Consider the following 17,929-nt stretch of genomic DNA (forward strand, 5'->3'; position numbering starts at 1 on the left):
TCGGATTAGGAAACAACACTTCTTATTTGTCTTCGTAGTGGATGCCATTGTCTGTACTAAAAACCATTTTGGCTGCACCAATGGCTCTGACAGAGTGAAGATAACTTGGCGTCTGTGTAGTCATTTTCTTGGGTAACAGCTATTCAATTCCGAAACATAAAATTAATTAATTGTCTTTTGGTTCTACTGATCTTGACCTCTCAAGACAGAAAAACTTAAGTTTAAGAGGAAACCTCAGAATTCTGATAAGGGCAATTTTGAGTCATTAAAAAGGAATGAACTATTGTATACAATCTGTTAAAGGGTTCTTGGTATAGACTTGGACTTGGTCTGTTCCTCTTAAACTAATACAATATCGCCCTTTCAAATGGACTTGCTGTCTGTATTGCTATTATTGTGAAACTCAAATTCAAACCATTTAAGGTGGCATAGTTTAATTGACTTACTCTTGGATAATTTTATGAACAATAATTGGATTTGTGTACTACGTTCACGTATTGTTGTGATGCCATTTCAGTGTTTTGTCGTGTATACTGATTTTGTTCGGTTTTTCTAATTGATGAAGAAAATCTGGTTATACTGTGCTTTGATAAGTTAAATTATGCCAATTTTAAGCCTCCTTATAATTAGATAATTAATGTATTAATTAAAAGAATATGTATGGTGTTTTATTTTCAAAATTATCATCCCTACGTGTAAGTAAAGAGAATTGATCAATAGACTCAAGAGTGGCTCACCATATTCATAAGCCTTCGATGAAAAAGTGCCTCCAAGGACGAGGAAGAAGAAATGGCCCGAGACAGTTAACACTTAAACAGAGGGAAATGTAGTACGACACAGAAAGTAGAATTCTGATCACCCAAATCAACATAATTGAGGTAGGAAAATGTTTCTTACCTATAGATGTTGAGAAAATCTTATTGATGCAAATTAAATTAAATTTAATTTATTTATACGGGCAAGTATACAAATAATGTGCAGAAATACTTGTTATGAAAGTGCCCACACTCTCATATGAAAATCCCTCCATTTTTTCACCAAAAGTGGTGTAGATAGTTCGATCCACTAGAATGCCATCATGAAAAGGAAGACAGAAGCAAAAGCATAGTAATAATAGCCCCATCTTTTCATTAGCCTATAGAAAATGAAAGTCCCTCACTCCCTCGATGCCACTATTATCTCTTTGTCCTGGTGTGACCAATGACTGTTGGCCAAAAGGATAAGGATAGCAGGAGGCAAATACATTGGTTGAATGGTATCTTGACGAGTGTTAGCTGCACCAAAAATAAAATATTGATCAATCTTAGAATATTCATAATATGATCATTTAGTTCTAATATGTGTAGCTTACAATTTTTTTTTGTCACTCTCTTATTTCTTATAATGACTGAAAATATATTTATTATAACAGTCAACAATTCAAACTGTTATAAAAAAATAATAAACTTAAATTACATATTTTACTTTAAAATATAATTTAGTTCTCAAGTTTCTTATTTTTAAGATTCTTATTATTTATTAATTTTTTAAATATTATTTGAATTAAAATACAGTAAATATATGATTCATTTAAATATGTATATATATATATATATAAGTAAAATAAATTTTTAAACAAAGTGATGTTTGGGAATGAGATTTAATTGAAAATTTTCATCCTCATCTGTCTTTCATGGGAAAGAGAATAGGTGGAGAGCTAAACTAATGTTTTATTCGCTCTTCTGTAATGCCTAAATCCTAATTGTATCACTTTTGTTATACTAATTGTGTTTTATGTCATTTTGGACTTGTTATTTCATTGGGTCTCAATGCCTTAATGAATGGTAAAAAAAACGGTAAAAGTTAAGTCTAGTTGACTTTGAAAGCATTTAATTAGACACCTAAGTATCCCAAAATCACTTGTATCATTTTGAGGGTGGAAAAAAATGTATCATTTCACTATTACTATCTTGTAAAACTGGTATGGATAAAATCCCATCCTTTTATATTAAATAATCACGGTATACAGTCTAAAAAAGAAAAGGGGAAAATAAAAACTGAGTGCATGCTTACTTATTTTAAAGAAATAATGGTAGTGTCTAAATGGATAAATCTTCGAATTAATAGATGGATATGGAGTGGCATGTTAAGATTCATGATGAAAGGTTGAGTTTGGCAGTTGCAATGATTAATATAAACGAAAAGAGAAGGACGCTTAGAAAAACAAAATGGGCGGTTTTGTACCGGGGGATGATTGTTAATTTGAGAATCAAACGTGGGTTACCAACACATGTAATGTTGATTGATCTTATGTCACGTACATTTTAAGAACGCCAAAAGCCTACAGGCCAAAATAAGGATTTTATAAATTGATCAAATATGATATTGAGGAACATGACTTAATTTGATTGATTTCATTCCAACCACCAGGGCTCACTAATCAACGCCAACCTTTTATAAAACAGCTAGAAAAGCTGTTGTTAAAACAATTTTCTAATAACCAGAAGTGTGAAAGTAACCGAAAACCTCACTTGTTTTGTCATTTACCCCTGCTTATATCCTTACTCTTAAAGTTGTATTAGAAGAAACTAAGATGTTTTCATAATACTAAAATAATAAAATTATTTTTAAAGTGAATAAGTAAACGTGCATCTTCTCTAAAAAAATAAAGTAAATGCGCATCTGTTTATGAAATTTTAGTGAATTATGTATTTCAATCTAAATTAATGGTAAATAGAACATTATTTGTTCTAAGAATTTTTCTATCTATCTATCTATAAATAAATAGACAAGGACCTTAAATAAAAAATGACGCACATTTTTTTTAATTTTTAATGAATTTCGGTCAATAATAAAAGCGTGTTTAAAAAAAATTATTAGAACGTGTGTTGCTAACAATTTTACTTAAATATGCTTTTAGAGGTTTTTGGTTGAGATTAAATAGAAAGGAAAGAAGAAGAAAATTTAAATTTGTGTGAATCTTACCCTTTATCTCTTTAATTTCTTTTTTCTTTTTTCTCTTTTATTCTTCATTCTTCTCTCCAATCAATCAATTCCTTAAAAGAAAACAGTTTTACATTAGAGTTTTTTATGGGAAATAGTGATGCTAAAAGCAGATGAAATGATTGATTTTTAAGTTCTTAACTTATTTTTGTAAATCTTAGAATAACTTTTAAGGGAGGTTAACGAGCTCACGAACTCTTTGTTAACTGTTATTTGTGAGTTTTAATTGCATTAAAAATAGGTGAAAAAATAACAATGTACTTCTAATTTATAGTTTCTTTTGCAAGATTTGTAAATAATTTATTCTTGTGTGAATTTATACAGTGAAAACTTCATTTTTATTGACTAATGTTGGATTTAATTGGATTTTTAGGCTAAAGAAGAGAAGATTTTGAAATGCTACTGAAGAGCTCGCTCGGCGAGCCAGATTGGCTAAGCGAGGCTCATCCGCACGAGGAAGTCTATCCGCTAAGCGAGAACAAAATCCTAGAGAATATTGAGCCAGAGAGCAGCGCGCTTAATGCATTGTCAACCCGTCCAACGAGAACGTTGTCTTTTCTCACGCTTAACGCGTCCAAGCTCGCTTAGCGCATATCCACTTACTCTCGCTCAGCGAGACATGCTCCCTAAGCGCGCCTTCGTAAGCTGAGAAGCCCAAAAACCTTTAAAAACACTGAGAATAGAGAGAGAAGAGGAGACAGACTACGTGAGACAGAAGGAAGACGACACCAAGGCTAAAGAGAAGACATTTTCTTCATAGTTTCACCATTTTCTTTCATTCAAATATCATTTCCTCTTTGTATTAAGCCCTCCTTACTAATGGAGGGCTAAAAACTTCATTGCTTGGGAGTTTTTCTATTGAGCAGCACTCTTAATGTAAAACTTCTAACTATCTATTTAATATTATTTATAGTGTTCTCTACTTCTATTTGTGTTTATTTTACATACTTGTGACTTGATCATCCATTTGTATGCTTGGTTAGGTTTTTGGTATTGGAAAATGCTTAGAATCCTTAGAACTTGGTAGAGCTACTAAAAGTCTGTATATCTAGGAATAGAGTACAGTAATCTAGTAAATATTGTATCTTGTGCGTAGTGCAACTCCCTTAGAATGAGAGAGTTTGACTCTTTCATGTGAGGAATCATGATCTGAGAAAATTAATGGTGCAAGAACATTAGAGTAATATTGAATAGAGAAAAACATATTAGTACGGCAAGAGAAAGTTCAATAGAATATTTTCCGACACTTTTATTCTAATATTTATTCTGTTCTAAAGTTTTGTGTTTATTTTGCGGCATCTAAGTCAAACAAATTCCCCGTGAATATAATTCTCAAGTGAATATGTGATTACTAAGAGGCTGTACAAAAATGTGATTACAAAGAGCTCAATATTTTTTCTTTCTCTAATTTCACTTATGCGAGGTTTGTAATATTTTCTTTCGGTGTATTAACCTAGTTTTACCAGATTTCAAATAGTTAACAGAGTGCAGAATATTACTGAAGTCAGTAAGAGACTTCACGTTGTGTGGCTAAAGCATAATTTCGTTCGTCTCTCAAGAGTTGCACGTGAAATAGGACCAGAAGAGTAACAGACATACAAGAATTGTACTTCTAAGTATAGAAACCGGAAACTTAAAGATTTAAAATATTCCCACTTTCTGCTACGTAGCTGTCTCTATTAGTATTACCTAAGCAGCTGCAATTTTGTGATAATGCAAATTCTTCATATACTGATCACAACATGACGAATCGAAACTTTGCTATCGGCTTAGTGGGGCCCATTAGACACCACCACTTATGGAAGTTGAGACCTTAACCTTTTGTCATTTTCTCTTTGTTTTGCATAAAATTATCATCCTATGCCAAACTAGCATATTAATCTACGCCACAATTTTCTGAAACCAAACTTGGCCTCAAGGTTAATGATATTTGCTTGATTAAAATATAGTGCTACTTTAATGCCAATGGGAGGATGCAAAGTCTAAGGCAAACTTGACTACCTAACAAGAAATCTCCTTGTTGATACATTACAGTACCTTTAAAACCCACTCGGTAAGTTGCAATTAATTTAAAGGATCCTTACTCCTTGTTCATACACAGATGGATAACGACTGCTAAAAAGATTTTGAACATACCATGGGTAGATGAAGAAGGAATCAAAGAATGACCAGTTAATAAATAGAGCATACAACAACAGGCGCAATAATTCAAAATCTTACTTGAAATAAGCGGTGAAATTGACAGATCAAAAAACCAAAAGCTGGTAACAGAATTGCAAAAAAGAAGGACCACAACAGTGCTGGTATTGAAAATTTTATTTGAGCTACATACAAACAGTTTATTCAACCAACAAGCAATGGTAGATTTTTTTTACAATTTTTCTGCGGCAGCTTCATGTATTAGTTTTTAGAATTGTTCTTGAATCATTCATACAATGGCTTTTGCATTTGTTTTTGAGGGGGAAACAAAATCTTTAGGCAAAGCTTTTTGAACAACGTTAAGGGGACATCAGGAATGTGCCCTTCAATCCAAAAACCTACTAAAAATGAATCTGAAATCCACAAATAATGAACCAACAACAAATCTACACAATTTGCAAGCAAGGAAAGCTCACAAGCCTAGGCATCATCACTCCAATTAAATGTCTCGGCAATTAAATTCAAACTAGATAACCTCAGCAGCAACAGAATTCAAATTCTTCGAATTGGAACCAGAAACCCCATCCTGTTTCGAAGTAGTCTCACTCTGACCTAAAATCTGGCCTTTACTCAAGCCTAATGCATCCTTGTCGCTCCAACAAGGCCGGTACAGATTCCTCCCTCTTATGGAATATCTTCCACTCCCAAACCTGCTGGAGCTACCAGAAACTTGTTCAGCTGACTTAGAACTATGTTCCACCCCATCCGCATCTCTAAGAAATTCGGGCTCCTCAGTGGTAGCCATCAAGTCCATCAAGTTGCTGCTGAACCCCAAATCAGAGTACACCCTCCTAGAATACCTCATTGCAGACTTTGACAACCTGCCATCCAAAGCATCAAACTTTCCTTCCTCCACACCTTCCAGCCTAGAACTGAATTGACCATAATTCCTTGCCGCCGCCGCCGCCGCTTCCACTGGGCGCCCTGCAATCTCAGCCATCATGCAAGGGTTGTTAAAACCATTCCACGAATGAAGAGGCACCAATTTACACAACCCACAAAGCCAAGTAACAAGCTCCTTCATAGAGGGCCTTCTCTCCCTACAAGACCTCACACACTTGGCAGCAATCACAGCCAACTGCTTCCTCACAATCGGATCCTTGGGGGGTGCTATTCTAGGATCATAAACAGCCAACAATTTCCCTTTCTTAATAAGAGGAATAGCCCAATCCACAATGGAAGGAGGTGAATAAGTGATATCAATAGCCTTCCTTCCACTTATAATCTCCAACAACAAAATCCCAAAACTAAAAACATCAGTTTTGGTGCTTAAATTATCAGGAGTGACATAACAAGGATCAAGATAGCCCATGGTGCCAGCAGGAGGAGTAGACCTGAGTCTGTAATCATCAACATGGCCTCTTAAGGCCAAACCAAAATCACCTAACCTTGCATTGTAGCTGCGGTCGATGAGAACATTAGCAGACTTGATATCACGGTGAATCACAGGAGGGGTTGAGGAGTGAAGAGTGTCAATAGCTTTTGCAGTCTGCAAAGCCAAACGAATCCTCCTACCCCAATTGGGAGGCCTTGGAGAGGAATGAAGAACATCGTAGAGGGTGCCATTGCTCATGAACTCAACCACCAAAAGCCTGTCTCTTGAATCATTGGTGAACCCGACCAGATTGACCAACCTGGGGCTCTGGATTTTGGACAAGATGTCGATCTCGTTGTCGACCTCGGAGGGTGCAGAGGAAGAAGAACAAGAGACAGGTCGTTGGGGAACATTGTTATGATGATGCTGTGGCCGCGATGGACGCTTCACCGCCACGGGACGGCCGCGAACGACGGCCTTGTAGACGTAGCCGTGGCTCCCTTTACCGAGGAGCTTGCGGTCGGAGAAGCCATTGGTGGCAGCTTCGAGGTCACTGTACAGAAACTCTTGGATCTTGATGCTGCTGCTTTTCTCTTTGGAAGAGGACACCGAATTGGAGGTTGAGACAGCGGATTCGGCTCTGCAAGAAAGGTAGAGGTACCCCATCATCAATTCAAGTTTGTGGCTTTTGAATGAATGAATCAAGGGGTGCTGGAGATGAACATAGAACAAGGTGAATGGATGGAATGGAACAAAACAAAACAAAAGCAGGGCAAACAAAAGATTTTGTGTTTGGACCACAGATGAAATGTGCTTCAGAGTGTTAGAAATCAGTATCAAAAAAACGATTTTTTATGGGATTGCAAAAATGTGCATCCGTTTCATTCTTTATAAAAATTAAATGCTGTGTGTGTCTTGGAGGATGTGTATCTTTCTCTCTCTACAAATTAGACAGACAAAGTAGGGACCCACTCTTTGGAACAACTCAAAGTATATTACTTTGTTTTTTATTAATTGCATTATTTATTTACATAAAATGTTGTACAAAATTAACGTACAGCTCACGTTTCTCTTCTGGAAAATACAGCGAATGCAACTAAGATGTTTGTATTTTATTTTTTTTGTTTATGTAGGTTGGTTTGTTGTGCTTCTAAATCGGGTCATACGATACAAAAATTAAGAAGATTCACGGATTGGGTTAGCTAGCTTCAATTAAATTCAGAAACCAACTTCACCTCACCTGTGATGTACTTCAACTTTTTTTTTCATCACCCATACTTCATTCAGAAACCAACCTCCTTTCGTCTTTTTTTTGGTTGAGAAGGGGAACGGGTAACAAACGTTATAGATTCATTGCTGAGAATTTAACGCATATATTACCGTTCAAAACTTTGCTAAGAAGTTCACCAAAAAAGCTTTGCTAAGACAAATACTTATTCACAATTTTCATCTATATATTTCGAGTAACTCTAAAGAAAACTATATATTTCAAGTAAGATTGTCTTTACTTCTTACAAGCAAAAAAAAATCATAATAAAGTGAATCATAGCATGTTTAAATTATTATAAATAGTATATTATGGTTTGAATTAAGTAATATTTTCACTCGTACCGTGAAAGAAAACTGAGTATAAGTTACATTTATGACGTTATTTTTAAACGTTTTATTTCATAATTGACTTTTTAGGAGTTTTTTTCTTAGAGATTAATAATACGAAATTGATAACTTCTTTTTATAACTTTACTCATAAATTAAATATTTTATCTATGATAAATAATATCTATTAAAAAAATACTCAAAATCATAATTTAAGACCCAATATCACATTCAAACAAATTGATTAATTTGTCAAACATATTATTTATAAATAAAAATAAATTTACGTTTTCCAAATTGGGTTCGGGTATAATGTGAAACTATTTCTTCTCCACCAAAGTCATAGCTACATCATTTTTGTCATCTCTCTCTATTATCGTATTACACTTTCTCATCTTAACCCTTTACTCACTACATGAGTTTAATCCAAGTTTGTACTTATTGTGGTCATTTCTCTGAATTCTATCCCCGTGTGAGGGTTTTTTTGTACACGCAAACATCGGGTGAGGATTTTTTGTTAGTAAAAAAAACCTTTTAAATTCTATTTTTCTACGAGAACAATCAAATCGTATTTAAATAATTAATTAAAATTTAATAAATGATCGAAAATAATTGTTTTAAATAGTCATGTTATGGGATCAATAATTAATTTTTAATCGCCGTCATTCAATTTGTATGGCATAAATTTACACACACACATTTCTTGAGGTCATGATTTTAAAACCATTTGTACAGAAAATCCATCATTTTCATGAATCACGTCACTCTTAATTTAAATATTTGCGTAGAATTCATAATTTCTAGATGTTAGAATTTTCAATGCAAATTTTAGCAATTGAGATGTATTCTCTATGAAATAGTATTAAAGAAAAAAAAGTATAATTATTATTTTAATAACAAATTTTTTTTTCTTTTAATAAGACTAATTGTGAAAATATATCATGGAAAAATTTAAAATTAATAATTTCAAATTATGACTATCTTTCCTATGAAAATAAAATTTATGTATTTCAAATGAAAATGAAGACTAAACGGCTGGTTAGCTTCATTGACCAGCATCTTCCCTGAGAAGTTTCCAACCTTTTCAATTTTCGAAGTGTTTAGTAATTTTTTTTATTTCTGACTTTTTTTAATATTAAATAAATACTATATTGAAATTTAAAGTTATGATCCCCTACATAGAAATTAATCAGATGTGGCTAGGGTGTTACTTTGGGCATTAAAAAGACTAAAATGTCCTTCATCCTATTAATATAAATAGGACTGCAGTGTGTGTCCTTACGATTCTGCTGTAGTGTTCCTTCTTTTTTAGTGTTGCGGTGTGCTTCTTCTTCCTCGTGGTGGTCTCCTTCATTCTCCTGATGGTTTGTGATTTTTCCTCGTTGTGGTTCTTCTTCTTCATGGTTATGATTCTTCTTCTTCCTCTTGCGATACTTCTTCTTCCTCCACTTCCCGTACAACTGTGGTTTTTCTTCTTTCCTTCTTCTTCCTTCACTTCTCACGTCGTTGTGGTTTTTCTTCTTCCTCTCCAACAAAAAAAATGACTTTTTGAAAAAATTCCATAAGGATTATGGTTCATATGGATTGACAATCCGTATGAACCATACGGATTAACAATCCGTATGTGTCATAGTGATTGACAATTCATATTATGACTCATACGGATTGCTGATTCGTATGGTTTTTTTTTTGTTGAATATTTTTTTTTTCAATTTTTCTTCTTCTAAATTTATTTTTTTTGAAATTTTTGTTTGCATTGTAAATATATATTTGTCAATTATTATTTAAATTATTTCATAGTGTAATATTGTTTTGTAATGTTAGTGAAATTTTATAATTTTTTATGATTTATATGTTAAGTATTGATTTTATTTATAAAAAATATATATATTAGTTATTAAGATTAGATTAGATTGCTAAAATTAATATTAGATTGGTGAAACAATTAATTTTCAATATTATTATATTATATTTGTCTAACTTTTTAAAAAAATCGAAACAAATATTTAAAAGATATTGAAATCATAATTAAAAATAATTAAAATTTATTATAAAAATATTGAAACATAATTTTTAATTGTACAATAAATCTGTTAGTTATAAAAAATATGAAATCATAATTTAAAATTTAAAATTATGATAAGATTGTTTATTTAAGATAATGATTGAAATCAAATTTAAAAATATATTTGATTTGGTAGTTATAAAAATGTTGAAACAAAAATTTAAAATTTAAAATATGATAAGATTGTTAGTTTAAGATAATGATTGAAATCAGATTTAAAAATATATTTGATTTGGTAGTTATAAAAAATATTGAAATCAAAATTTAAAATTTAAAATATGATAAGATTGTTGTTTAAGATAATGATTGAAATCAAATTTAAAAATATATTAAATTTGGTAGTTATAAGAAATATGGAAACTAAAATTTAAAATATAATAAGATTGTTAGTTTAAGATAATAATTGAAATCAAATTTAAAAATATATTTGATTTCATAGTTATAAAAAATATTGAAATCAAAATTTAAAATTTAAAATATGATAAGATGGTTAGTTTAAGATAATGATTGAAATAAAATTTTAAAATATATTAAATTTGGTAGTTATAAAAAATATTGAAATCAAAGTTCAAAATTTAAAATATGATAAGATTATTAGTTTAAGATAATGATTGAAATCAAATTTAAAAATATATTAAATTTGATAGTTATAAAAAAATATTGAAACCAAAATTTAAGATTTAAAATTTAATTATTAATCCATGCGGATTTAAATTTTTTTAAAAAAGTTAGAAACATACGGGTTGTCAATACATATGACTATACGGATTATCAATCCGTATGATCGATTAGTTGTCAATCCATATGACTATACGGATGAGTTATACGAATTGACAATCAGTATGGTGGGTGTCGCAAGCAGTTTCCATGTGGCTATGTTCTTCTGTACATCAAACCAACCCAATTGGTTAGTGGGTACCGCACTTTTGGAGCCCAACCGGCTAAATGTGGGCGCTGTGCTTTACCTTACTCCATAGGCACCCCATAACTTCCCTATTTTATATGGGACTCCCTCGTGGGTACTCCACCCACTTCATCCTCATGCTTCCACATTTTCATCTTACAAACTCTTCACAAATAACTAACCAAAATGTTAAAAATATATTTAGTGCTTTGCATAATAAGATTAAATGTTTGTTAAGTAGTTACTCGTTCAAAGGAATACACTTTCTAATGAAGAAAGTCTTCTCAGACTTCTGATGTACTAATGACTTTACTTCTCAAAATTAACAAAGCACAACAAAAATATTTCATGTTCCATATTCTTTTCGGTTGAGAAATCGGTTATGTTAAACAAGATATTTTAGTTAATTTTTAACTTTTTGATTGATTAATTATTCGGTGAATAAAATTAGTTTTCACCGTGGGTTAACATTACTATTTCAAGTTTTGAATATCTCAGGTACTTGTTATCTTTATCGTCTAGTGGGTTCTTCCTCATGATTGTGCCATATTGTGTTTTTTTGGTTTGAGTTGGTGAGATGGTGAGATGTCGATGGGATTTTGGCAATTGGTCTAAGAGACAGTTATTCCCACTTAATGGCTGAAAGAAATGAGATAGAGGCAGATGATAGCTATCATGTAAATCTAGGTAGGTGTAATTGTAAGGTCAATTCTTTAAGGATTTTGTTTTCTAATGATATTATCTTATTGGAAACATAAAAATACAAATTTTTGTAAGGGGGAGCCAGGAGTCTCTCATAATTGACTACAAAATTCATTAACTATATTCATAAAAAATATTAGAATGTTACTAATAAGTACCCTTAAAAAATCGATTAATAAATTAAAATAAAAAATTATTTATTGTGAAAATTATAAGGCGGTATAAAAAAAATTATGGACAATATAATTTTGAACATCCCAATAAAAATATTTTTCCTTTTAATTTGTTAACTAATGTACTAAGGACATTATTTAGCATTTGTCAAAATATTAAAATTTATTTAGTATTTTAAAATAAAATTTTAATTATAATAGATTAAGCTTAAATAATCTTGAATTTTAGTTTATCTAAAAGGGAAAGATACCTTCAATTTCATGTAACGGGTCATTCTTAAAATTTACAATTAAATTAAATTTGGTATTAATTTTATAAAATGATATTCAAAAAGAATAAACAAGTAGTATAAATAAGAATGAAATGGAATTCTTAATCCATGAAAAGTCACAAATAACTTAATGATAATGAAAGTTATTTTTAAAAAAGATGACAAGTCAGATTTAGAATATAGAGCTGAATTGCACAATTTAAGATAATTGACAAGTATCTTTGATATTTTATAGATATTCCAAATTTGCATAAAATTTAAATTAAAAAAATTTAAAATTACGAGATATATGTTAATTAATTCACCTAGAATATAAAAAATACATCACAAATATAAAAATCTCAATTTGTAGACCTAATATGCTTGCATTTAATTTTTAACAAATTTTAATTTATTTTAAAATAAAAAAATGATATGTGCATTCTTTAATAAGAAAAGAGATTAGGTCAATGTATTTTAATTTGATATATATTAAAGTAGTGCAGTTGAGATTTTGGAAACTCGAAATTTTGAATATGAAAAGAATTGATTTGATAGTATGAATAGTTAACTAATATCTTTTTTTAGAACAGATAACTATTTGATACTTGAAAGGGAAAATTAATAAAATTTAAGATTTTTCTTAATATACTCCTTAAAATTGACCTAATATCAGTGAATTCGTGTACTTCAAGAGGAAGCAAAAAAGGAAGGAAATGTCCTAAAATGCTACGGAATCTGTTTTATTAAGTCGTGTAAAATAACTAGCTAGGTGGTATCTTCACACTGTACATATTAGGCATCGTCCATAAGAGGTTCTGGAATTATTGTTCTGCTTTGATTGGAATAAGGGAGATTAATGTAAATGAAATGAAATATCAATGATTGTTTTGTTTTGCCTTTCTTCTAGTATATTTTTTTAATGGTTCAATTCTCTGATATTTTTTAAATTTAATAATTTGGAATTTGGGATAATCAATTCCAAATTTCCAGGAGGTTTCTAATGAGTTCCAATCCTCTCCAGCCAAGTCCCTTTACAGCCTATCTGCAGTAGCTTTGTAGACCGTTGGATGCATCTAAGGGTTGATAATAAAAGTCAACCAAGTGAAACAACTGTTTTCTATCTCAAAACAAACAACTGTTCAAATATAAAAGTTAAATACATAAGTTTATTTTAGCTTAAGTGAGAAATTTATTTTATCTTTTCATTCTTTTTCTCTTATATATGTTTACAAATATGTTTATTCAAACAGGACTTAAATATTGTTTGTCAAACTAAAATCATGTAAGAATTGTAAAACTTTAGTTTTTTTTTTATAAAAAAAACGTTTTGCATAAAAAATCCCAGCTTTTCTTGATATAAAAAAATAAGAAAAATATTAACAATACCCTATTTAATATTTTTTTGTTTTTAGTTGAAATATATTAAAAATCATACTCTTTAATTATTGAACCCCACTAATAATTTACCCAGTAAATTATTTTACTCTAATTATTTTTAAGGAAATTGAAGCTTAGATAAAAAAAATATTATATAAATAACATAATATCAAATTTTATAGTTTGCTAAATTTACAATAAAGCTCTAGGATTAATAAGATTACACTTAAAAAAATAGATAAATTCATCCTCAAAAATTTAATAGGGTGATAAATTGATTTATAAAAGATAAAAAATATAAATTTAGTCTTTGAATGTGCAAAAAATGTGATAAACTAATCTTGCGATTGAATTTGTGAGACTATTTTATCATAAGTTATTATATTCAATGATTAATTTGATAATAAATTATATTTTTTAAGAATCATTTTACATTAAGTTGTAAGGTTTATGAACCAATTTATCTTTAGATTGTCTAACAACCTAATTTGTTGTACTTCTTATATATTTAGAGACTAAATTTAAATTTTACATCTTTCACATATTAATTTATCAGGATCTAATAATTTCAAGGACAAATTTGATAATCTATCATAAATTAAACCTTCAAATTATGTATACCTTTGTTTACAAAAATAAATAGAAGACAGGATGCCATAAAAACTATTATTTTGTATTAATTTATTTTTTAAAAATCATGAAATAGTAAACTGAAGAATAATTTTCTAAAAAGCATGAGACAAAAAGTATATAAGAAAATGTTAATTAGTAAACTAAAGAATAATATTTTGTCTCTCCCTCACTATTATCTTGTCTCCCACGTTTACCATCACCCCCTAACACCTTGCATCACCACTATAGCTAATGTCACTGTCACCATCTACTGTTGCGTGCCAGTTAAATTTGTGTATTCATCATATAATTTGTCTAACGATTTTTAAAGGGATAATAGAACCAATACACCTGATGTCAGACTCTAAAGCCATCTCTTTCAAGTTTTTGAAGATATTTATGAGATTATTTGACATCTCCAGTACTAATGTGTAATGTTTGCAAACCATACGACAAGGGCAACTGATTCTTATTGTATAACTAATGTCTAATGTACATGGATCAATCAAAAAATAATAATTTTAAATGTACATTATTAAACTAAATCTGAGATTTGGTTGCCGAATTTCTCAACTTGAATCGAGGGTTGATATAAGATCTTATCCTGTCCCAAAGGGAGAATTTGGAGTCGAAAAATCTCACCATCACTGATTTTTTTGAACCTTCTTTCATAAATTCTAACTCCCTGGCATTGGCTTGTTTCAGATTGTCTAGGCCATCAAGCAGTGGCAATGAGATAGAACCCTCAGACTCTAGATTTCTGATCCACCCACGTAGCAAGAAATTTATGACCTGCCAATGATGATATTATTTATATCAACTATTATCATGGAGTAACTATTAACTACAGATAAACCAATAAAATGGAAATTAAAAAGCACATTCCTCATCAAACTTTCAAAACTGAAACTAGTTAGTTAGTGAGGGATTGTATTGTATACCTCAGGGACTTCATCATGAGGGCAGTGACCAGCAGGGCTAATTTGATAATATGAAGCTTCAGGCACCTGCCTTTTAACCTGGAGTCCCCAAAGCGGCTTCACCCAGGGATCTTCTTTTCCATACATTAGGCAAATTGGCACATTGCTTTTCTGACATCTAAAACGCAAATAAACTTAAGATCATTCTGTTCGAATGAAACCATAACTATAGATGGCATTCACACAAATCTAATACTATTTAGATATGTAGTACTATCTACCTAGACAACGCTTCGCTGAAAGATAATTCTGCCTGGGGAGCAAACATAATTGAAGCAAATGCTGCTGCCGCTGCAGGATGCCTCGTGGTTTCAATTATGCGTGAAAATACACTATCTACATTTGTTGAATTCTCTGCATAAACCTGATTAAGTACCTCAGCAATACTTGCAGGATCACTAATTTTCTCCCACCTAAAGGGAAGAAAAAACATTATTCAATCAAAACACAGTCTGACGTTGAAGCTAGTTACAAAGGTTACTTACTCAAAATACATTAACAAGGTACCTATCACAAATTCACAACACCACAATTCTTCTAGTGAAAAAGCTTTTAGTTTTCTCTTCTCAGATAGAATACTTGGTCTATTAAGCAGAGTTTCTTATTCTATCATCATTCACATAGGAATGTGACCGCGGGTTACAATTCGATTAATGAAATGTGCCATAGCAGTTCATAACTAGAAGATTGAAAACATGTCTACCTAAAACGCACAAATGAAGCAATGAATAAAATAGATGATACTTACACCAACTCTGTCAGCCTCTTTACATTAGAGGGTAGGGGAAATGTTCCAGCCCATGGTAAAAATTTTGCTAGGCCAGGATTCTTAATAGGATTCGGAAGAAACCCCCAAAAAGGAGTTGCATTAAGCAGTGTGACACCTTTCACTAAATGAGGGTTACGTGCCGCAGAATACAATGCAACATATCCTCCTAATGAGTTGCCCACAATGTAGACTGGTTCACCGATGACCTGCAGAAAGCCACAAACAAGGTAGCTCCTCAGTGAACTACACAAAATCAGCTACATGTTCATGATCTCAACCAATCTCTATGTAACATATACTCAAGTTTTTTGCATGGTACATTTTTCATCACATAGTTTGAGTAAAAAAGATTAACTGAAATGAAAAACCAGATGGCTGCAATCAAACCAGCATGTCACTAACACTAACCTCTTCTATGAAGTACCGAACTTGATCTTGCCATAAATCAATAGAGTAAACAAGCTTAGTTGCCCATGGTTCCGTTTCGTCTCCGAAGCCCCATGAAGAAGCATTTCCATTTGATGTAGCCCCTTCCTTATTGTAGTGAGGAGCCGGATCTTCAAAAGGCAAGGACAACCCTTGGCCTAGAAAATCCAGTGCCCATACTCTAGTGTCACGCCCCAAATCTCTGAGTTGCTTCTCATAATGGAAAGAGCCAACACCAAAACCAGGAAGAAAGAGAACATGTGGGGAATCCACGTTCTCACACCCTGCCTTCTCATAGTGCACGTTAAGTTTAGGCTTCCACTCCCAAAAGCAACTACTTATTGGAGCACCATTTGACCCATCTGGCAGACCTGGAATGACAACGTTGTTAGTAGCAGGTTCTTCTACCCCTGAAATGTCTGCTACATCCTCTTCACCACCAATCACATAGCCATCATAACTTTCACTATAAGCCTTGCAATTGGTTCTTTTGGACCCTTCAAGAGCACTCAGAGACCCAAAGTCTCTTTGCAGCTCCTTATTGTCATGAAATCTCACTGACCCGCTTCTATTTCCAACACTGGGAAACCTTGCTTGACGTGAATTCAAACATTTGCCAACCAACTTCCACTTCATATCCACTGCTTGACAGCATGGTCCAGATCCACATGAGAGAAAATCCATGCCCAAAAACTGAATTCTGCATTGGCCAGCCAGCAAGTGATTCAGTTACAAATTCTTTGTGATCATCACAAAGAAAGGAAAATGAAAGAAAAACGTAAAATTGATAGTTTGGAAGTAGAAATTGAATTGTTTCTTCTATCAAACAAAGCAATTAGTAAGGACTTTTAACTGTTTAGTGTTTATACTACTCCTTTAAGAAATATAACCAATTGTGTAGCAAGGATAGAAGAAAGTGCAAACAGAACTAAACAGAAAAAACAAGCCTGGATTCGAAACACATCAATTTATAGGTTTCTTTTCGGTGATACATATTTGATTCCAACCAAAATATCCATCTTTACAACCATAATAAAAATAGCGCCAGCCACTATCAGAATTAATTTTGTATACAAATTTTCTAAAAAACTGTACCCTTTAACTTAACGAAGGAGGTAGCATAAGATTCTGCTTCTCTCTGAAATCTCGGTGTTTATATGGAGATTCAGACACGTTCCTCCTTGCTTGGAGGCTCTTCTTCCTTCATAAGCCAAGAATAATCTTTTTTTTTTCTTTTTTCTTTTGTTTTTCCTGATTTTTTCAGCTTCAGCATCATGTTGTGAAGAAGAAAATTGAATAAATTGTCGCACGGAGGTGTAGATGCCACACACAAGAGACAAACAGTGACAACGCAGTGTCTGACAAAATACAGATAAAATTAAAATAAGAATAACTATATTGTTCATATAATTTTTTGCAATATTATTTGTAATTATATTTTTCATTATATTACGTATTCTTTATTTCTTTTATAATTGTAAAAAAAAAATATACGATTTAGTTGTACAAAAATAATTCCTCACGTGGAAACATCCACTACCACGAACATGATGAAGGCAGATTTCTCCTATCCAC

At 31.7% G+C, this 17,929-nt stretch overlaps 2 protein-coding genes across 2 annotated transcripts; both read right to left on the reverse strand.

Annotated features, from left to right (window-relative positions):
• Nucleotides 1-5,253: 5,253 nt before the first annotated feature.
• On the reverse strand, nt 5,254-7,488 carry LOC100819674 (serine/threonine-protein kinase-like protein At3g51990). The gene has a single exon (XM_006591928.4). The coding sequence runs from the start codon at nt 7,163-7,165 to the stop codon at nt 5,648-5,650; it is 1,518 nt and encodes a 505-aa protein (XP_006591991.1). The 5' UTR covers nt 7,166-7,488; the 3' UTR covers nt 5,254-5,647.
• A 7,139-nt stretch (nt 7,489-14,627) lies between these two features.
• On the reverse strand, nt 14,628-17,697 carry LOC100791985 (putative pheophytinase). Its single transcript, XM_003539842.5, has 6 exons — nt 17,450-17,697; nt 16,337-17,054; nt 15,908-16,134; nt 15,381-15,572; nt 15,121-15,277; nt 14,628-14,971 (listed from the first exon to the last, which is right to left on the reverse strand). Exons 2-6 carry the CDS (start codon nt 17,036-17,038, stop codon nt 14,720-14,722), a joined length of 1,530 nt encoding a protein of 509 aa, XP_003539890.1. The 5' UTR covers nt 17,039-17,054; nt 17,450-17,697; the 3' UTR covers nt 14,628-14,719.
• Between the last annotated feature and the right edge of the window lie 232 nt (nt 17,698-17,929).

This window comes from Glycine max, chromosome 12 (genome assembly GCF_000004515.6).
Source record: "Glycine max cultivar Williams 82 chromosome 12, Glycine_max_v4.0, whole genome shotgun sequence".
NCBI classification, from domain to species: Eukaryota; Viridiplantae; Streptophyta; class Magnoliopsida; order Fabales; family Fabaceae; genus Glycine; species Glycine max.

What these genes read in the sequence shown, in the direction of transcription:
- LOC100819674 (XM_006591928.4), bottom strand. Translation starts at nt 7,165, where the DNA reads ATGATGGGGTACCTCTACCTTTCTTGCAGAGCCGAATCCGCTGTCTCA.
- LOC100791985 (XM_003539842.5), bottom strand. Translation starts at nt 17,038, where the DNA reads ATGGATTTTCTCTCATGTGGATCTGGACCATGCTGTCAAGCAGTGGAT. An exon ending in AAGAGGCTGACAGAGTTGGT is followed by an intron (nt 15,573 to 15,907) that starts GTAAGTATCATC and finishes TCTTCCCTTTAG; the next exon opens with GTGGGAGAAAATTAGTGATC. An exon ending in CTCATGATGAAGTCCCTGAG is followed by an intron (nt 14,972 to 15,120) that starts GTATACAATACA and finishes CATCATTGGCAG; the next exon opens with GTCATAAATTTCTTGCTACG.